Source organism: Phocoena phocoena, chromosome 8 (assembly GCF_963924675.1).
Source record: "Phocoena phocoena chromosome 8, mPhoPho1.1, whole genome shotgun sequence".
Taxonomy (NCBI): Eukaryota; Metazoa; Chordata; class Mammalia; order Artiodactyla; family Phocoenidae; genus Phocoena; species Phocoena phocoena.
The window spans coordinates 34,118,214-34,138,210 of record NC_089226.1 but is presented as its reverse complement, the minus strand read 5'-3'; the positions used below and the strand labels follow the sequence as shown (position 1 = coordinate 34,138,210).

The window sequence follows — 19,997 nt, the reverse complement described above, 5'->3', positions numbered from 1 at the left end:
AGCAGCCGCATAGCACAGGGAGATCAGCTCGGTGCTTTGTGACAACCTAGAGGGGTGGGATAGGGAGGGTGGGAGGGAGGGAGATGCAAGAGGAAAGAGATATGGGAACATATGTATATGCATAACTGCTTCACTTTGTTATAAAGCAGAAACTAACACACCATTGTGAAGCAATTATACCCCAATAAAGATGTTTAAAAAATTAAATAAATAAGTAAATAAAATAGAGAAGAGGTTATTCTCAATATTTTCAAACTACCCTATGTATTAGCCATTCAAGTATAACTTGTGGTTTGTGTGTGCTTCTTTTATTTCTTTTTAAATACTTAATGGTCTATTTGAAACTAGGGAGTTATGAAACTGAATATCTATATCTCATGTGTATAGCTCCAGGTAGAGCTGAAATAGTACATTTTTTTCCTGCAAAGATTTGTCTTGGAATACAATAGATATGTGTAACCTTTTGATTGTTTATTGACCTCGGTGACAAAAGAGTCTGAAATAAACATCTAGTACCCAAAAAGTAACAACAACAACAAAATTCTATATTAACTTAATAAACACTTTCATCTCATATCCAGTCCCATGTTTCTGTCCCTCCATCCCAGCACAGCCTTGACTCAAGGGTTACAATTTGTCTTTTCTTTCTTCTTTCTACTTCCTCCCTGACCTTCCAACTGCTATTCTGGTCACTTCCCAGGTCAGAAAAGAAGAAAATGAAAAATGACTTCACGTGTTGTAATTTGTTGTTCTCACATAAATGTTGAGTGCTCCAGGAGATGGCATTTGTCCACATTCTGCTTCTTTCATTCTCGGAGTACATTGGGTTCTTAAGAGACTATTCTATCTCCTAGCAGGCAACTTCATTGACTGTGATACCAACAGGCTTATTCAAACCTACCTTCCACAGTGTCTGCTTTGCCCATGATAATCATTTCGCATTTCTGACCTGCCAAACTCTAGAAATGCCATATGTTCTCAAGAACTATTTTGGTCTCTGCTCTAGTAGCATAGTGCAGGGCTGAGCCATCTTACATAATTCTGTAGCTCAACAGCATCCAGCCAGGATGTGAGAGGTAAGCATCTGTACTCTCCTCATCAGCTGTTTTGCTTCTCTTGTCACTTAGCTTGAGGGGGAAATGATACTCCCACTTTGCTCCTAGAGACAGCTGGGGATGGAGGGATATGCCACAGCACATCCATCTACTAAGCTGACAGCCTTCTTCCAAAACACTGCTTTTTTATATATATATATGGCTGGAGGGGGGTAATGGGAAAGGGTCATGAAATTGGTTTTCTCTATTTCCTAGTAGTTCTGTGGTTTTGTCTAGCCAACCTCATTTTAGCATCTGAAGTTACATGTGTCTCATCCCAAGTCCAGAAAAGACTCATTAAACTTCCTACTACAGTTTCTTTCCCTGTACGTTACCTTCCTACTTCTGAAAAGATCTTGCTTTGTTCATATTTGTATATTCACAGTTCTTGCCCATGATAATTACTTAGGAAACTTCACTGAGTTCAAAAGTTATGGAAAGAACACAATAAAATACTATTATAAGATGGGGCTGAATTAGTTTTCTCAGGGGCATGTGGGTTGGCCTTGTAAATGGCATTTAATGGAGCTTTGAAGGCCAGACCAAATGAGACTCAGGCAGAATTATTTATAGGGGGCAATTAAAAAATCTACATACTACTGTCAGGCACTGGTGTGTGCAGAGAAAAGGCATAAAGCTGTGGGGTTTTTAAAGGTCTTTCTAGTCTACGCTTCTAAAAAATATATATGATATAAAAAATGTAAAGCAGTCAACTGAAATAATTGGGAAACTCTAAAAGAAAATACTATTAAATGAACATTATAACTTTCTTCAACTCAATGAGTCATTTAATTATATTAAATAAAAGAAATTGTTCTTAGTAACATTAAGAGCAGACAAAAGTCATAGCAAGAAACAGACCTCTAAGACCAAATCTCAATAATTAGGAAAAAAGAAGATAATAGTATGGCTCATACAGCAGACAGTATTTTAAATCATGAAACCACTTTGGTCCAGGAAAGCCTTTTCTGCAAAATATATTCAAGAAATATATCTTCAGTTTCAGAGACACTTTGCAAACAGAGATGGTAACTTTAACAAATGCCCTTCTAAATGAAACAGGGTTAATTGCTAGGCATGCCCCTTTCTGATTAATAGCAAGATGAGGGATGAGCAGTAGAAGACTTGAGCATGAAAGACAAAAGGGTAATGAGAGGTTATCAACCCAGGAGTAAATGTGAGACACTCAAGTTAGACTTTTCCCATCTTCCTAGTCCCTATAATGCCATATACCAGTCATAAATCATGAACCATATTTCAAGCCCTATACTAAGCCCTTGCCTTTCATCAGAGCATTTAATTCTCACATCAACCCTCTAAAGCAAGCAGGCTTATCCCCATCTTACAAATGAGAAACAGAATAAGAGAGTTAAAAACTTGTACAAGGTTATCTAATAAGTAAGTGGCAGAGTTGGAATTCTAATCTTAAACCAAATGTGATGACTCCCAAGTTATCTTCCTCCCACCCCTCCCTTCTTCCTCTTGCCTTTTTCTTTCTCTTCATTTTACCACACGTTCCAACAAATTTTGCTCAAAGATTATTATGCCTATCCTCTGCTTCTACTTCCTTGTGGAATAAAGTTCAGAGAAAATGAGTGAATGGAAACACCTTTTATTGTCTATACGTACCTCCTGTGGTCCTGACTATTGCTATTTATGAGAAGGTTCATATATCAGAGAAATCTTGCATTCTCTGAAATATCCTAGCAATGAAAGTTGTAAATCAAAAATGATATATTGCCTAGGTTTTCAAATTAAAACAAGCTGAGCCAAAACTGAAAGCACAATTCCCATGGTACTGTCGAAACTGTATTATCCAGATTTCCAAAAGAAGTCTATTTCTTTTTTTTTTTTTTTTTTTTTTTTTTTTTTTAACATCTTTATTGGGGTATAATTGCTTTACAATGGTGTGTTAGTTTCTGATTTATAACAAAGTGAATCAGCTATACATATACATGTGCTCCCATGTGTCTTCCCTCCTGCATCTCCCTCCCTCCCACTCTCCCCCTCCCACCCCTCCAGGCTGTCCCAAAGCCCCGAGCTAATATCCCTGTGCCTTGCGGCTGCTTCCCCCCAGCTATCCACCCCACCACGTTTGTTAGTGTGTATATGTCCATGACTCTCTCTCGCCCTGTCAAAACTCACCCTTCCCCCTCCCCATATCCCCAAGTCCGCTCTCCAGTAGGTCTGCGCCTCCATTCCTGTCTTATCCCTAGGTTCTTCATGACATTTTTTCCCCTCAAATTCCATATATATGTGTTAGCATACGGTATCTGTCTTTGTCTTTCTGACTTACTTCACTCTGTATGACAGACTCTAGGTCTATCCATCTCATTACAAATATCTCAATTTCATTTCTTTTTAAGGCTGAGTAATATTCCATTGTGTATATGTGCCACATCTTCTTTATCCATTCGTCCGATGATGGGCGCTTAGGTTCTTTCCATCTCCGGGCTATTGTAAATAGAGCTGCAATGAACATTTTGGTACATGACTCCTTTTGAATTTTGGTTTTCTCAGGGTATATGCCCAGTAGTGGGATTGCTGGGTCATATGGTAATTCTATTTGTAGTTTTTTAAGGAACCTCCATACTGTTCTCCATAGTGGCTGAACCAATTCACATTCCCACCAGCAGTGCAAGAGTGTCCCCTTTTCTCCACACCCTCTCCAGCATTTATTGTTTCTAGATTTTTTGATGATGGCCATTCTGACTGGTGTGAGATGATATCTCATTGTAGTTTTGATTTGCATTTCTCTAATGATTAATGAGGTTGAGCATTCTTTCATGTGTTTGTTGGCATTCTGTATATCTTCTTTGGAGAAATGTCTGTTTAGGTCTTCTGCCCATTTTTGGATGGGGTTGTTTGTTTTTTTGTTATTGAGCTGCATGAGCTGCTTGTAAATTTTGGAGATTAATCCTTTGTCAGTTGCTTCATTTGCAAATATTTTCTCCCATTCTGAGGGTTGTCTTTTGGTCTTGATTATGGTTTCCTTTGCTGTGCAAAAGCTTTGAAGTTTCATTAGGTCCCATTTGTTTATTTTTGTTTTTATTTCCATTACTCTAGGAGGTGGGTCAGAAAGGATCTTGCTGTGATTTATGTCATAGAGTGTTCTTCCTATGTTTTCCTCTAAGAGTTTGATAGTTTCTGGCCTTACATTTAGGTCTTTAATCCATTTTGAGCTTATTTTTGTGTATGGTGTTAGGGAGTGATCTAATCTCATACTTTTACATGTACCTGTCCAGTTTTCCCAGCACCATTTATTGAAGAGGCTGTCCTTTCTCCACTGTACATTCCTGCCTCCTTTATCAAAGATAAGGTGTCCATATGTGCATGGGTTTATCTCTGGGCTTTCTATCCTGTTCCACTGATCTATCTTTCTGTTTTTGTGCCAGTACCATACTGTCTTGATTACTGTTGCTTTGTAGTATAGTCTGAAGTCAGGGAGCCTGATTCCTCCAGCTCCTTTTTTCGTTCTCAAAATTGCTTTGGCTATTCGGGGTCTTTTGTGTTTCCATACAAATTGCGAAATTTTTTGTTCTAGTTCTGTGAAAAATGCCAGTGGTAGTTTAATAGGGATTGCATTGAATCTGTAGATTGCTTTGGGTAGTAGAGTCATTTTCACAATGTTGATTCTTCCAATCCAAGAACATGGTATATCTCTCCATCTATTTGTATCATCTTTAATTTCTTTCATCAGTGTCTTATAATTTTCTGCATACAGGTCTTTCGTATCCTTAGGTAGGTTTATTCCTAGATATTTTATTCGTTTTGTTGCAATGGTAAATGGGAGTGTTTTCTTGATTTCACTTTCAGATTTTTCATCATTAGTATATAGGAATGCCAGAGATTTCTGTGCATTAATTTTGTATCCTGCTACTTTACCAAATTCATTGATTAGCTCTAGTAGTTTTCTGGTAGCATCTTTAGGATTCTCTATGTATAGTATCATGTCATCTGCAAACAGTGACAGCTTTACTTCTTCTTTTCCGATGTGGATTCCTTTTATTTCCTTTTCTTCTCTGATTGCTGTGGCTAAAACTTCCAAAACTATGTTGAATAAGAGTGGTGAGAGTGGGCAACCTTGTCTTGTTCCTGATCTTAGTGGAAATGCTTTCAGTTTTTCACCATTGAGGATGATGTTGGCTGTGGGCTTGTCATATATGGCCTTTATTATGTTGAGGAAAGTTCCCTCTATGCCCACTTTCTGGAGGGTTTTTATCATAAATGGGTGTTGAATTTTGTCAAAAGCTTTCTCTGCATCTATTGAGATGATCATATGGTTTTTCTCCTTCAATTTGTTAATATGGTTTATCACATTGATAGATTTGCGTATATTGAAGAATCCTTGCATTCCTGGAATAAACCCCACTTGATCATGGTGTATGATCCTTTTAATGTGCTGTTGGATTCTGTTTGCTAGTATTTTGTTGAGGATTTTTGCATCTATGTTCATCAGTGATATTGGCCTGTAGTTTTCTTTCTTTGTGACATCCTTGTCTGGTTTTGGTATCAAGGTGATGGTGGCCTCGTAGAAGGAATTTGGGAGTGTTCCTCCCTCTGCTATATTTTGGAAGAGTTCGAGAAGGATAGGTGTTAGCTCTTCTCTAAACGTTTGATAGAATTCACCTGTGAAGCCATCTGGTCCTGGGCTTTTGTTTGTTGGAAGATTTTTAATCACACTTTCAATTTCAGTGCTTGTGATTGGTCTGTTCATATTTTCTATTTCTTCCTGATTCAGTCTTGGCAGGTTGTGCATTTCTAAGAATTTGTCCATTTCTTCCAGATTGTCCATTTTATTGGCATAGAGTTGCTTGTAGTAATCTCTCATGATTTTTTTTATTTCTGCAGTGTCAGTTGTTATTTCTCCTTTCTCATTTCTAATTCTATTGATTTGAGTCTTCTCCCTTTTTTTCTTGATGAGTCTAGCTAGTGGTTTATCTATTTTGTTTATCTTCTCAAAGAACCAGCTTTTAGTTTTATTGATCTTTGCTATCGTTTCCTTCATTTCTTTTTCATTTATTTCTGATCTGATTTTTATGATTTCTTTCCTTCTGCTAGCTTTGGGGCTTTTTTGTTCTTCTTTCTCTAATTGCTTGAGGTGCAAGGTTAGGTTGTTTATTCGAGATGTTTCCTGCTTCTTAAGGTGGGCTTGTATTGCTATAAACTTCCCCCTTAGAACTGCTTTTGCTGCATCCCATAGGTTTTGGGTCGTTGTGTCTCCATTGTCATTTGTTTCTAGGTATTTTTTTATTTCCTCTTTAATTTCTTCAGTGATCACTTCATTATTAAGTAGTGTATTGTTTAGCCTCCATGTGCTTGTATATTTTACAGATCTTTTCCTGTAATTGATATCTAGTCTCATGGCGTTGTGGTCAGAAAAGATACTTGATACAATTTCAATTTTCTTAAATTTACCAAGGCTTGATTTGTGACCCAAGATATGATCTATCCTGGAGAATGTTCCATGAGCACTTGAGAAAAATGTGTAATCTGTTGTTTTTGGATGGAGTGTCCTATAAATATCAATTAAGTCCATCTTGTTTAATGTATCATTTAAAGCTTGTGTTTCCTTATTTATTTTCATTTTGGATGATCTGTCCATGGGTGAAAGTGGGGTGTTAAAGTCCCCTACTATGAATGTGTTACTGTCTATTTCCCCTTTTATGGCTGTTAGTATTTGCCTTACGTATTGAGGTGCTCCTATGTTGGGTGCATAAATATTTACAATTGTTATATCTTCTTCTTGGATCGATCCCTTGATCATTATGTAGTGTCCTTCTTTATCCCTTTTAATAGTCCTTATTTTAAAGTCTATTTTGTCTGATATGAGAATTGCTACTCCAGCTTTCTTTTGGTTTCCATTTGCATGGAATATCTTTTTCCATCCCCTTACTTTCAGTCTGTATGTGTCTCTAGGTCTGAGGTGGGTCTCTTGTAGACAGCATATATAAGGGTCTTGTTTTTGTATCCATTCAGCCAATCTGTGTCTTTTGGTGGGAGCATTTAGTCCATTTACATTTAAGGTAATTATCGATATGTATGTTCCTATTCCCATTTTCTATATTGTTTTGGGTTCGTTATTATAGGTCGTTTCCTTCTTTTGCATTTCTTATCTAGAGGAGTTCCTTTAGCATTTGTTGTAAAGCTGGTTTGGTGGTGCTGAACTCTCTCAGCTTTTGCTTGTCTGTAAAGGTTTTAATTTCTCCATCAAATCTGAATGAGATCCTTGCTGGGTAGAGTAGTCTTGGTTGCAGGTTTTTCTCCTTCATCACTTTCAGTATGTCCTGCCACTCCCTTCTGGCTTGTAGGGTTTCTGCTGAGAGATCAGCTGTTAACCTTATGGGGATTCCCTTGTGTGTTATTTGTTGTTTTTCCCTTGCTGCTTTTAATATGCTTTCTTTGTATTTAATTTTTGATAGTTTGATTAATATGTGTCTTGGCGTATTTCTCCTTGTATTTATCCTGTATGGGACTCTCTGTGCTTCCTGGACTTGATTAACTATTTCCTTTCCCATATTAGGGAAGTTTTCAACTATAATCTCTTCAAATATTTTCTCAGTCCCTTTCTTTTTTTCTTCTTCTTCTGGAACCCCTATAATTCGAATGTTGGTGCGTTTAATGTTGTCCCAGAGCTCTCTGAGACTGTCCTCAGTTCTTTTCATTCTTTTTTCTTTATTCTGCTCTGCAGTAGTTATTTCCACTACTTTATCTTCCAGGTCACTTATCCGTTCTTCTGCCTCAGTTATTCTGCTATTGATCCTATCTAGAGTACTTTTAATTTCATTTATTGCGTTGTTCATCGTTGCTTGTTTCATCTTTATGTCTTCTAGGTCCTTGTTAACTGTTTCTTGCATTTTGTCTATTCTACTTCCAAGATTTCGGATCATCCTTACTATCATTATTCTGAATTCTTTTTCAGGTAGATTGCCTATTTCCTCTTCATTTGTTAGGTCTGGTGGGTTTTTATCTTGCTCCTTCATCTGCTGTGTGTTTTTCTGTCTTCTCATTTTGCTTATCTTACTGTGTTTGGGGTCTCCTTTTTGCAGGCTGCACGCTCGTAGTTCCCGTTGTTTTTGATGTCTGTCTCCAGTGGCTAAGGTTGTTTCAGCGGGTTGTGTAGGCTTCCTGGTGGAGGGGACTAGTGCCTGTGTTGTGCTGGATGAGGCTCGGTCTTGTCTCTCTAGTGGGCAGATTCACGTCTGGTGGTGTGTTTTGGGGTGTCTGTGGCCTTGTTATGATTTTAGGCAGCCTCTCTGCTAATGGGTGGGGTTGTGTTCCTGTTTTGCTAGTTGTTTGGCATAGGTTGTCCAGCACTGTGGCTTGCTGGTCGTTGAGTGAAGCTGGGTGCTGGTGTTAAGATGGAGGTCTCTGGGAGATGTCCACCGTTTAATATTATGTGGAGCTGAGAGGTCTCTTGTTGATCAGTTTCCTGAAGTTGGCTCTCCTACCTCAGAGGCAGAGCCCTGCCTCCTGGGCTGGAGCACCAAGAGCCTTTCATCCACACGGCTCAGAATAAAAGGGAGGAAAAGTAGAGAGAATTATTAGAAGTATGAGGAAAGAAAGAAGGAAAGGAGGAAAGGAAGGAAGGAAGAAAGAAGCAAAGAAGGAAAGAAAGGAGGGAGGGAGGGAGGAAGGAAGGAAGGAAGGAGGGAAAGAAGGGGAAAATGTAGAGAGAATTATTAGAAGTTTGAGGAAAGAAAGAGGGAAAGGAGGAAAGGAAGGAAGGAAGAAAGAAGCAAAGAAGGAAAGAAAGGAGGGAGGGAGGGAGGGAGGAAGGAAGGAAAGAAGGAGGGAAAGAAGGAGAAAATGTAGAGAGAATTAGTAGAAGTTTGAGGAAAGAGAGAAGGAAAGGAGGAAAGGAAGGAAGGAAGAAAGAAGCAAAGAAGGAAAGAAAGGAGGGAGGGAGGGAGGAAGGAAGGAAGGTAGGAGGGAAAGAAGGAGAAAATGTAGAGAGAATTAGTAGAAGTTTGAGGAAAGAAAGAAGGAAAGGAGGAAAGGAGGAAAGGAAGGAAGGAAGAAAGAAGCAAAGAAGGAAAGAAAGGAGGGAGGGAGGGAGGAAGGGAGGAAGGAAGGAAGGAAAGAAGGAAAAAAGACAGAAAGAAAGAAGATACAGTAAAAATAAAATAAAGTATAATATAGTTATTGTACTAAAAAATATTTAGAACAAAAAAAAAAAAAGAAAAAGAAAAAAAAAAAAAAAAAAGAACGGATAGAACCCTAGGACAAATGCTGGAAACAAAGCTATACAGAGAAAATCTTACACAGAAGCATACACATACGTGTTCACAAAGAGAGGCAAAGTGGGAAAAATCATAAATCCTGCTCCCAGAGACCACCTCCTCAACCTGGGGTGATTCGCTGTCTAAAGGAGGGAAGGAAGGAAGGAAAGAAAGAAAGAACGAAGGTAAAGTACAATAAAGTTATTACAATTAAAATTAATTATTAAGAAAAACAATTTTTTTTTTTTTTTAAAAAAAAACCATGGACGGATAGAGCCCTAGGACAAATGTTGGAAGCAAAGCTATACAGAGAAAATCTTACACAGAAGCATACACATACACTTTCACAAAGAGAGGCAAAGGGGGAAAAATCCTAAATCCTGCTCCCAGAGACCACCTCCTCAACCTGGGGTGATTTGCTGTCTAAAGGAGGGAAGGAAGGAAGGAAAGAAAGAAAGAAAGAACGAAGGTAAAGTACAATAAAGTTATTGCAATTAAAATTAATTATTAAGAAAGAAAAAAAAATTTTTTTTTTTTTTTTTTTTAAAAAAAAACCATGGACGGATAGAGCCCTAGGACAAATGTTGGAAGCAAAGCTATACAGAGAAAATCTTACACAGAAGCATACACATACACGTTCACAAAGAGAGGCAAAGGGGGAAAAATCCTAAATCCTGCTCCCAGAGACCACCTCCTCAACCTGGGGTGATTTGCTGTCTAAAGGAGGGAAGGAAGGAAGGAAAGAAAGAAAGAAAGAACGAAGGTAAAGTACAATAAAGTTATTGCAATTAAAATTAATTATTAAGAAAGAAAAAAAATTTTTTTTTTTTTTTAAAAAACCATGGAAGGATAGAGCCCTAGGACAACTATTGGGAGCAAAGCTATACAGAGAAAATCTTACACAGAAGCATACACCTACACGTTCACAAAGAGAGGCAAAGGGGGAAAAATCATAAATCCTGCTCCCAGAGACCACCTCCTCAATTTGGGGTGATTAGTTGTCTAAAGGAGGGAAGGAAGGAAGGAAAGAAAGAAAGAAAGAACGAAGGTAAAGTTCAATAAAGTTATTACAATTAAAATTAATTATTAAAAAAAAATTTTTTTTTTTTTTTTTTAAAAAAAAAAACCCATGGACGGATAGAGCCCTAGGACAAATGGTGGAAACAAGAGTATACAGACAAAATCTCACACAGAAGCATACATGCCCACATTCACAAAAAGAGGAAAAGGGAAAAAAATCACCGATCTCGCTCCTAAATTCCCCCTCTTCAATTTGGGCTCACTCCCTGTCTATTCAGGTATTCCACAATGCAGGGCACATCAAGTTGATTGTGGAGCTTCAATCCGCCGCCTCCGCGGTTGCCGGGAGAGACCTCCCCCTCTCCTCCCTGCTCTCACAGCTCACAGGAGCTCAGCTTTGTACCCGGCCCTGCCCCTGCGCGCTGATCGCTGGAGGGCGTCTGTTTTTTTTGCTCAGACAGGACGGGGTTAAAGGAGCCGCTGATTCGGGAGCTCCGGCTCACTCAGGCCGGGGGTTGGGGGATGGGGGAAGGCGGGGCACTGCGTGCGGGGCGGGCCTGCGGCGGCAGAGGCGGCGTGACGCTGCGGCAGAGGCCGGCGTGACGCTGCACCAGCCTGAGACCCGCCGTGCGGGAAGCTGCCCCCAGATCCCGGGAACCCGGCAGTGGCGGCCTGCACAGGCTCCGCGGAAGAGGAGCGCGGAGAGTGACCTGTGCTCGCACACAGCCCCCCTGGTGGCGGCAGCAGCAGCCCCAGCGTCTCCCGCCCGTCTCTGGGCTCCGCAGTTTCAGCCGCGGCTCGCGCCCGTCTCTGGGGCTCGCGCTTCCCGCCGCGGCTCGCGCCCGTCTCGGGGGCTCGCGCTTCCCGCCGCGGCTCGCGCCCGTCTCGGGGGCTCGCGCCCTCAGCCGAGGCTCGCGCCCGTCTCTGGGGTTTGCGCTTTTTAGCCGCGGCTCGCGCCCTTCTCTGGAGTTCCTTTAAGCAGCGCTCTTAAACCCCTCTCCTCGCGCGCCAGGAAACAAAGAGGGAAGAAAAAGTCTCTTGCCTCTTCGGCCGGTGCAGGCTTTTCCCCGAACTCCCTCCCGGCTAGTCGTGGCGCACCAACCCCTTCAGGCTATGTTCAAGCCGCCAACCCCAGTCCTCTCCCCGCGCTCCGTCCAAAACCGAAACCCGAGCCTCAGCTCGCAGCCCCGCCCGCCCCGGCGGGTAAGCAGACAAGCCTCTCGGGTTGGTGAGTGCCGGTCGGCACCGATCGTCTGTGCAGGAATCCCCCCGCTTTGCCCTCTGCACCCGTCGCTGTGCTCCACTCCGCGGTCCCGAAGCTCCCCCCTCCGCCTCCCGCAGTCTCCGCCCGCGGAGGGGCTTCCTAGTGTGTGGAAACTTTTCCTCCTTTACAGCTCCCTCCCACTGGTGCAGGTGCCGTCCTTATTCTTTTGTCTCTGTTTTTTCTTTTTTCTTTTGCCCTACCCAGTTACGTGGGGAGTTTCTTGCCTTTTGGGAGCTCTGAGGTCTTCTGCCAGCCTTCAGTAGGTGTTCGGTAGGAGTTGTTCCACGTGTATATGTATTTCTGGTGTATCCGTGAGGAGGAAGGCGATCTCCACGTCTTACTCTTCCGCCATCTTCCCGCTGATCTCAAGAAGTCTATTTCAAGATCACATGTTTATAGATTCCTACTGAACTTAGTGTTTATCATAGAAGACAACTACATTTTCTTTTTGAAGTAGATAATAACATTAGGTAATAGTTATAAATTACAGTTCCAGGCACTGTGATACATAATTATGAAAACCTTAAAAAGTAGGTACTATTATTATCTCCGTGAGACAACTAAAGGACAAAGTGGTTAAGAGATATTTTCAACCCATCAGCTAGAATGGTAGAACTGAGATTCAAGCCCAGATCTTTCTCAGTCCCAGAAGAATACTTTTACCACTTACACACACCACCTTAGCTACCCTATTGATAGGAATAACAGCATTATCTGAACTCTTTAGGAAACACCACTGGTATTAATTTTTTTAATTTTGGAAGCTATTTAACTCTTTTTATAAAGTGAGCTTAGATGATAATCAGTTAACTGAAATATTTGTATGTTACATACTTCAATTCGGGTAGGAATTTTTTTTTTAATTTCTCTCCTGACTCCCACCTTCACTATATTATCAACCTCCACTCCCTCCTTCCATTCTTTTGCACTTTTCTGCCCAAGCCAGTTGCTGGATTTCCTCCTAAATTATGTGACTGCTCCCAGGTCTCTAGTAAATCTGTATTATTTAATGAGCTATGTAAACATCTACTGTAATAGATTTGGAAATCTTTCAGGGAAAAAAAGAGAGATTGGTAAACGATTTCATCCTGTATTCTTTTGTTTAGTTGAATGCTAATTAAAGCATGTTTTTAGTGTGATTGACTTTTTTCAGACTATTACACTTAGGAAGAGTTCTTTGAGACTCAAACTTAAATTCATGCACGCTTAAACTAAGGTAGTACACTATATTTTAGTCACTCTGAGCATTTACAACCAAATGTATAAGATAAAAAGGGACAAGAGTCTACATTTCAACATGCCAGATAAGGCACTAAAACAGCAAGACATTTATAGATTGTTGTAAAAGTATTAATCATGTTATTCCTTCATGGAAGACTAATGTTCAAAAGAAATTCTGATGAATAAGAGTTTAACTCATTAACCATACATGTAAACTTGATTCTCTAAGCTAATAAGCTCATGGCATTGATCAGTAGCCAATGGAGGGAGAAAAGCATCTAGCTGCTTAATTCTAAATCAGATTTTCAATAATTATATTGAAAATAAATTTGGGTTTAGGTAAATATGTATTTCTCTGAACTCAATGAAAGCATTTATTACATGTTTGATTATATTAATTTTATGCTTCTAACAAGAATTATAGAACTTTTACAATAGACGAGCTCTGAACAATTAAGTGAAACCTCTACATATCATGAATATCATGAAACCTCTACATATCATGAATATGTTGTTTTAAAAATAAAAGGATATAATTAAAATCAGTGTTGACTGCAGAGATAATAACTGTGAACAACCAACTTGAAAAGGAAACCAATGAGCATGGGTTCCACTGATCATCTGCGTGTAATTAGGAAATTTAAGCCAATTAGAATTAGAGCACTGAATTCAAACCTTGTGATTCTGACAGCAAAGCACAATGCCTGAGTTGCATCTATTAAAGACTTAGGTTTTCTTTTTTGTTTGTTTGTTTTTTTGTCCAGTTTTATTGAGATATAATTGACATATAATACTGTATTAGTTTAAGGTCAACAACATAATGAGTTGATATATTTATATACTGCAAAATGATTACCACAAGTTTAGTTAACATCCATCACCTCACACAAGTACATTTTCTTCCTTGTGATGAGAACTTTTAACATCTTCTCTCTTAGCAACGTTCAACTATATGAAAACAGTATTGTTATCTATAGTCACCATGTTGTATATTATATCCCTAGAACTTATTTATCTTATATCTGGAAATTCATACCTTTTGACCACATTTCCCCATTTCCCCCACCCTTCATTCCCACCTCTGGCAATCACCAATCTGTTCTCTGTTCCTACCAGTTCCATATTTTTAGATTTCACATATAAGTCAGATCATAAAGTATTTGTCTTTCCCTGTCCAGCTTATTTCACTTAGTATAAGCACGCTGATGTCCACCCATGTTGTCTCAAATGGCAGGGTTCCCTTCTTTGTATGGCTGAATAGTATTCCATTGTATAATACACCACATTTTCTTTATTCATTGATCCATGGACATTTAGGTTATTTCCACGTCTTTAAAGCCTTAAGTTTTCTGTTAGTATTTCCTATTATATCTAGTAAGCCTTTCTTAAAAAAGAACAGTTGGTGCTTATACACATATACTATTAAAACTCAATGAACTATAGTGCCTCTTTTGTGTCATTTATTATACATTAAAACTGGATGATCTTTATTTACATTATTTTATTTTCTTTATTTATATTTATTTATTTTATCTTCTTAAAAGGAATTAGTAGCAGTAGGAAGACTTCAAAGACTAATTTCAAATGATAAAAGAAATTTTACAGAATCTAGGTCATTTATGGATAATTTGATATGGAAGTAACTCACACAGAAGCAAATTAAATTTTGCTTTCTTGGTTCCTCAAAGTGGAAATTTTCACCACATTTTTCATTAGTTTCTTTTCAATTTTTTTACTCACAAAGTTAAAACTTTTGAAAACTCTAAATATTCTTTTTAAAAAATAAAAACACTATTAGACTATGGAACAATACTACCAAAGCTCCAGAAGAAAGATTTGACCTCAAATCATCACTTGAATTTCATTCTACTCATACTTCTTTAATAAGCTTCAAGAGAGAGATGCTCACAAGATAGCCTATAGCCTACTCTCCAACCCTAAGCTAGCGGTTCCAAGCATCCTCTTTTTAGATGATGTTTGAGGGCTGAGTAAAATAGAAAAGGATGTTCAGTGCCTAGTCTTTCCACAAAATCCATGATCATAGGGAGGGTATCTTCAAAGAAAAATATTCAAATTCCTACATTTAGGGTATAAACTAGCAATTCCAATGTAGCAGATGAAGTATGTGGTTGTGGTAGATATTACTTGTAATATTATTTACCTGTTAATTATTGTCAGTGATGAATGTGAAGCATATTTGTGTGCATAACTTTTTATATTTTACAAACAAATGGTACTAAGAGAAACCATAGTGGCACCATATCAACAAATTAACTTGCTTCTACTATTTATCTGACCATGCACTCATGGTCACAATATTCGGAACTCTGAGATTAGCCACTGAGGGTATATTTGGAAATGTGTAGCCCTACCCTTTTACACATACAGTTAAACCAGTTTTCCTCCTGTGTGCTTTACTCATACCATACACCAGAAAATGAATTTAAAACTACTACTCTATAACAGTGGTTTTGAGACATGGTGTCAAGGCAGACTGATGTGTCATAGATTGTTACATGCAGTGATAACTTATGACTACTAGTAAAAACTCAAGTTAAATCATCTGCCTGCTCTTCATATAAATTAGGGCATATTCACTGTTATTGCTCTAATACCATCATTCTTCTTAGTTGAATTCCTTTTGATTTCCCGATTGAGAGACAAAGAGCTATCCAATTCCATGTAATTCTGAGAGAATTCATGAGAGTGAACTCCACATATGAATAATCCTTAATGTGTATGTAACTGTGAAAAAAGAATGATTGGTAACGGCTTCTGTATATATCCTTCTACGTGTGCATGAGAAAAACAAGAACTCATGTTCATGGAGGAAAGTGTCAAGGAAATGAAATTTGGACCTGGTGAATAAATATCATCTAGTTCAATGGAGGCAATGATAGTGTTCTCTCCCACCTCCGTGGTTCAAGAAGAATTGTTTTTTTCCCTTCTAGTAGCATATAAATTCTGCATCAGTTTTTCCAGTATATAAAATGCTGTGTTAATATCTACCAGTAATTAACAGCCTTCCACTCCACGTAGGTAATAAATGGGAGTGAATTTATTGTTTATGAGTATATCAATATTTTTTTTAAAACTATATGCTGGGATATAAAGGCAATGTTGAAGTGTAAAATTGCTAATGCAGGCTCATAGCCTAGAAAAAGATTTCTTTTAATAGTTTTCTTCATTTAACAGTTCTTCATTTGAATATATTCCCTTTCAACTACATGTTTTGTGGTTTGGTGCCGTGAAGGGGAAATTTATTCCTTTGACACATTTATTCTTTTAATAGTTTTGCATTTGAAAAAGCCTCACCAGGTATCTATATATTTTGCAGTTTGCAGAGAGGTTCATTCTTGACAGTTTTTTAAAATGTTTATTCATTTAAATAGGTTCTCACTCCATGGAACTGTTGCTAAGATTTCTTTAAACTGGAGCCACCTGGGAGTTCTAGTAAAGCAGTAAGGCTAATGTCAACCTGTGGACTTTCCAGGGGCTCTGCAAGCCCTGAAATCACAGAAGATTCACATCCTCAGGAAGAAGAAAACATGTAGGATGTAATTTAACTAACCATTAGCAGATGTCCTTGACTATAGTGTTAATTATGATTTGGACCTTAGTAACCACAGAGCATTTATACAATTGAACTAGTTTGGGGATGCAGTATGTGGCCATGAAAAATATATATCAAACTCCCCCACATATATTTGAAAGCAAGGTATTTTTCACACACATTTTGTTTAATATTGAATAAGACCACTTTGACTTCCAACCACATTTTGATTTGTCTATTTGGGGATGTTACCCAACCAGAGTAGGGTTATGATGCATTCTTGGTGTAGGGACACTTAAATTGTACATCTATGTATTGTCCTCACTCTTGGCCCACTTTTAACGACAGTTCCAAAGACAACACCCACCAATGTAAGAGGAAGAAGTGGAAGAAGGCACGAGTTAGTCATCGCCTGGGAGGTAAGAAAACCTACTCAGATGTCAGAACTTGTTGATTCCTTAAAAAAGAAAGTTACACATAGAGTATCTGTATTTAGTATAGAGTAACTGAGTAACTTCTGTTTAAAGGAGGTTAAGAAACACTTTGAGCATGCATTACTCACATGAATATTTCCAAAATGAACTTTTCTCATTTTCATACCAAGTCTAAAGTGTGCCGTCCTGTCATATAGGCTGTCTCAGAATACAGTTTGAATGATTAAAACACATTCTCTCACAAATTACTTCAGATGTTTATTTGGCTTAGTTTGATATTTATTTACTTCACAATTGAATAGCACTCTTGACATATATGGAGGCTAAAACCATCGAGGTTTTCCTGGAGTAGTGACTGGGTTAGCTCATTTATCTCATACAACCTTCCTGTTAGTGGGGATAATTTTCCTTGTTTTACAAAATTATGAAACTGATGCACAGTTTGAGTACTTTCCTGAGAAGCAGTAGAATTGGGGCTTTGAATCCAAAACCCTTATTCTTTTGTGTCCCTCACTGTATGACCTCCAAAATTCCTTCTGTCAAAGGAAAGGAACAGGGGAGAAAGAGTGGGAGAGGTACATTTATTTTCCATAAAGCCACCTTCCTTCTTTAATGTTAACTTTATTATCAAATATAGCTAGGTAGCTAATAGAACAATGCGTTAGAATATGGAGATGGAAATAACTATTGGAGAAAACAACCAATCCCTGACCATCTCTAAGAACAATGATAGAATGTACAGAAACATACAGAAAAACTCCTTTCCCCAGTAAGAAATCTTCCATGAGCACATCCTCTGACCTGTTCTTCTGTTCATATGTCTCTTCTTCAATAAAACTTTATGCCTTGGTTTTGATTTCTGCAGAGGTATTAACTTCCCAATACCTGACCTTCACTGAGATCAATCCTCTCTAAACAGAATTGCCTTCCCTGTCAGTTTTATGTCTTAGTCAGCTGGGGCTGCTATAACAAAAATACTGTAGACTGGGTGGCTTATAAACAACAGAAATTTAATTCTTACAGTTCTGGACGCTGGAAGTCTAGTTCTGGAAGGCATTGGTGGATTCAGATCTGGCAAGGGCCTGCTTCCTGGTTCATAAAACACAATTTCTCACTATGTCCTCACATGACAGAGGGGCAAGACAGATCTCTAGATTCTGTATTACAAGGTCAATAATCTGATTCATGAGTACTCCACCCTCATAGCCAAGTCACCTACCAAAAGCCGATCTCCTAGCACCATCACATTGTGTTAGGAATTCATCACATGAATTGTGGGGGAGGAAGGGGTATAAACATTTAGTCTATAGTACTTTGATATAATAGGCTTTGTCTCTTTTTCTCCACTCAATACATAGTTTTTCCTCAAATCAAAATTCAAAATAAGAAAATGTAGCAAAGGTTTATTGTGTGTCTATTTGTCAAACATTGTGCTAGACAATGTCTGGTAACTGCTCCACTGACTAACTAGTTAATGACAATTACTGTTTTCTTTGGTGTGCAATTGATGCTCATTTAACAAATTTAAATGTAAGCCATGGAGTACAAGTCTCTCGAAAAAATTCTGTATTCTAATTTTTTCATATGTTAGTAAAGCACAAGAGTAATTGAGAAAAAACTAGAAAAAAGGTCTTACATTAATTTCACTGAGATTTTCTGTGCAAAGCCCTTTGCAGAGCATTACCAGTGACAAGATTTTCCCGACCACCAGACCATATGACAGTTTTCCCCAGCATATTACATTCTAGTGTGGAATCCAAGGACCTTTGTTTCATATACATGACTAGTTCGAGCAAATTTGTTTCACTTCAAGAGTTTTCAATACTCCTGATGCTTTTCTTAAATACCAACTGATACCATTTAATTTTTTAATCTTATACCTTTAAAGCCTTTTAAATTTCCGGTGACTGTCAAGCTATTTTTCTATGTTGGCTTCCAATGTAATATAAAGATTGGAGAGTCTCTATTGCTCTAGTTAACCATAATCTTTAAAAATTTAAAGAGTGGGGGTTTTGATGAATTATTTTCCTGATATTTAATTGCATTTTTCTTCTTTAGCCAGTATCAGAAGAGTTTCAGAATGGGGAAGGCTTTGGCTATATTGTGGCTTTCCGACCCAATGGAACACGTGGCTGGAAGGAAAAAATGGTGACATCTTCTGAAGCTTCAAAATTCATTTATCGAGATGAAAGTGTCCCTCCTCTTACTCCCTTTGAAGTGAAGGTTGGCGTTTATAACAATAAAGGAGATGGACCTTTCAGTCAAATTGTGATCATATGTTCAGCTGAAGGAGGTCAGTTTTTTTCATGCTTATTATTTTCATTTAACATTTTAATATTTTATTTTGGTACATGAATGTGACATTATTGTAATATATTAGATAATACAGGTACACCAAAAGCAAAAATAAAACTTACCTATAGTCCTACTACACTTTTTAGATATATTTTTGCAAAATTTTTTCCAAATAATTTTTATTGAAAAAAAATGATCATTCCATATACTTTGCTTTATGTTCTTCACTCCCTGACGATGTATGGCAAATATCTTTCCATGACAATACAATATTAGTAACGCCTGTAGAATATTCTCTGGATGGATGGACATTTAACCATTCTTCTCTGTTTCACAATTTAGATCATTTTCTATTTTAACCTTATTCTAATTTAAATTTAGATAACTTCTATTTTAATTGAAAATTTTAACTTATGTGAAATAAATTTAAATAAAGACTCCAATAACTATTTATTACTAACCTCATACACAAAACAGCCGACTGATAAGTATCAGACAGGATTTTTTGTTTGAAGCTTTTCACACATGGTATTATTAAATCCTCACAACAATCTTGTCTAATAGGCTTTATTATCCCCATTGTAGAGAAAGAGAAATTGAAGTCCAGAAAAGTTAAGGAACTTGTTAAAAAAAAGTTAAATAGTTTCTAATTGAGAATTAAACCCAGTCCTTTCAATCATTAAATCCTTGATTTGTCTATAGCAAGCTGCCTTCATATGTATAACCTCATTTAATTCTCAGTATAAACCTACTAGGTAGGCAAGACCTAGGCAGGAAACCCATTTTACAGATCAGTAAACTGTAAATCTGTGACTTATTCATGGTTACAGTCAGCAGGTGGTAGTGCTAGAGGGCAAACTCAGTTTCCTACAACAAAATCCTTGGTGCTTTCAA

At 38.0% G+C, this 19,997-nt stretch overlaps 1 protein-coding gene across 1 annotated transcript in view; it reads left to right on the top strand.

Moving 5' to 3' along the window:
• The window catches only part of CNTN5 (contactin 5), a 1,437,259-nt gene that overhangs the window by 1,366,330 nt on the left and 50,932 nt on the right, over positions 1–19,997 (top strand). The window contains exons 19-20 of the mRNA XM_065881340.1: positions 16,723–16,793; positions 18,867–19,101. Coding sequence (XP_065737412.1) covers positions 16,723–16,793; positions 18,867–19,101 — 306 coding nt within the window. The remainder of the gene's footprint in view (positions 1–16,722; positions 16,794–18,866; positions 19,102–19,997) is intronic.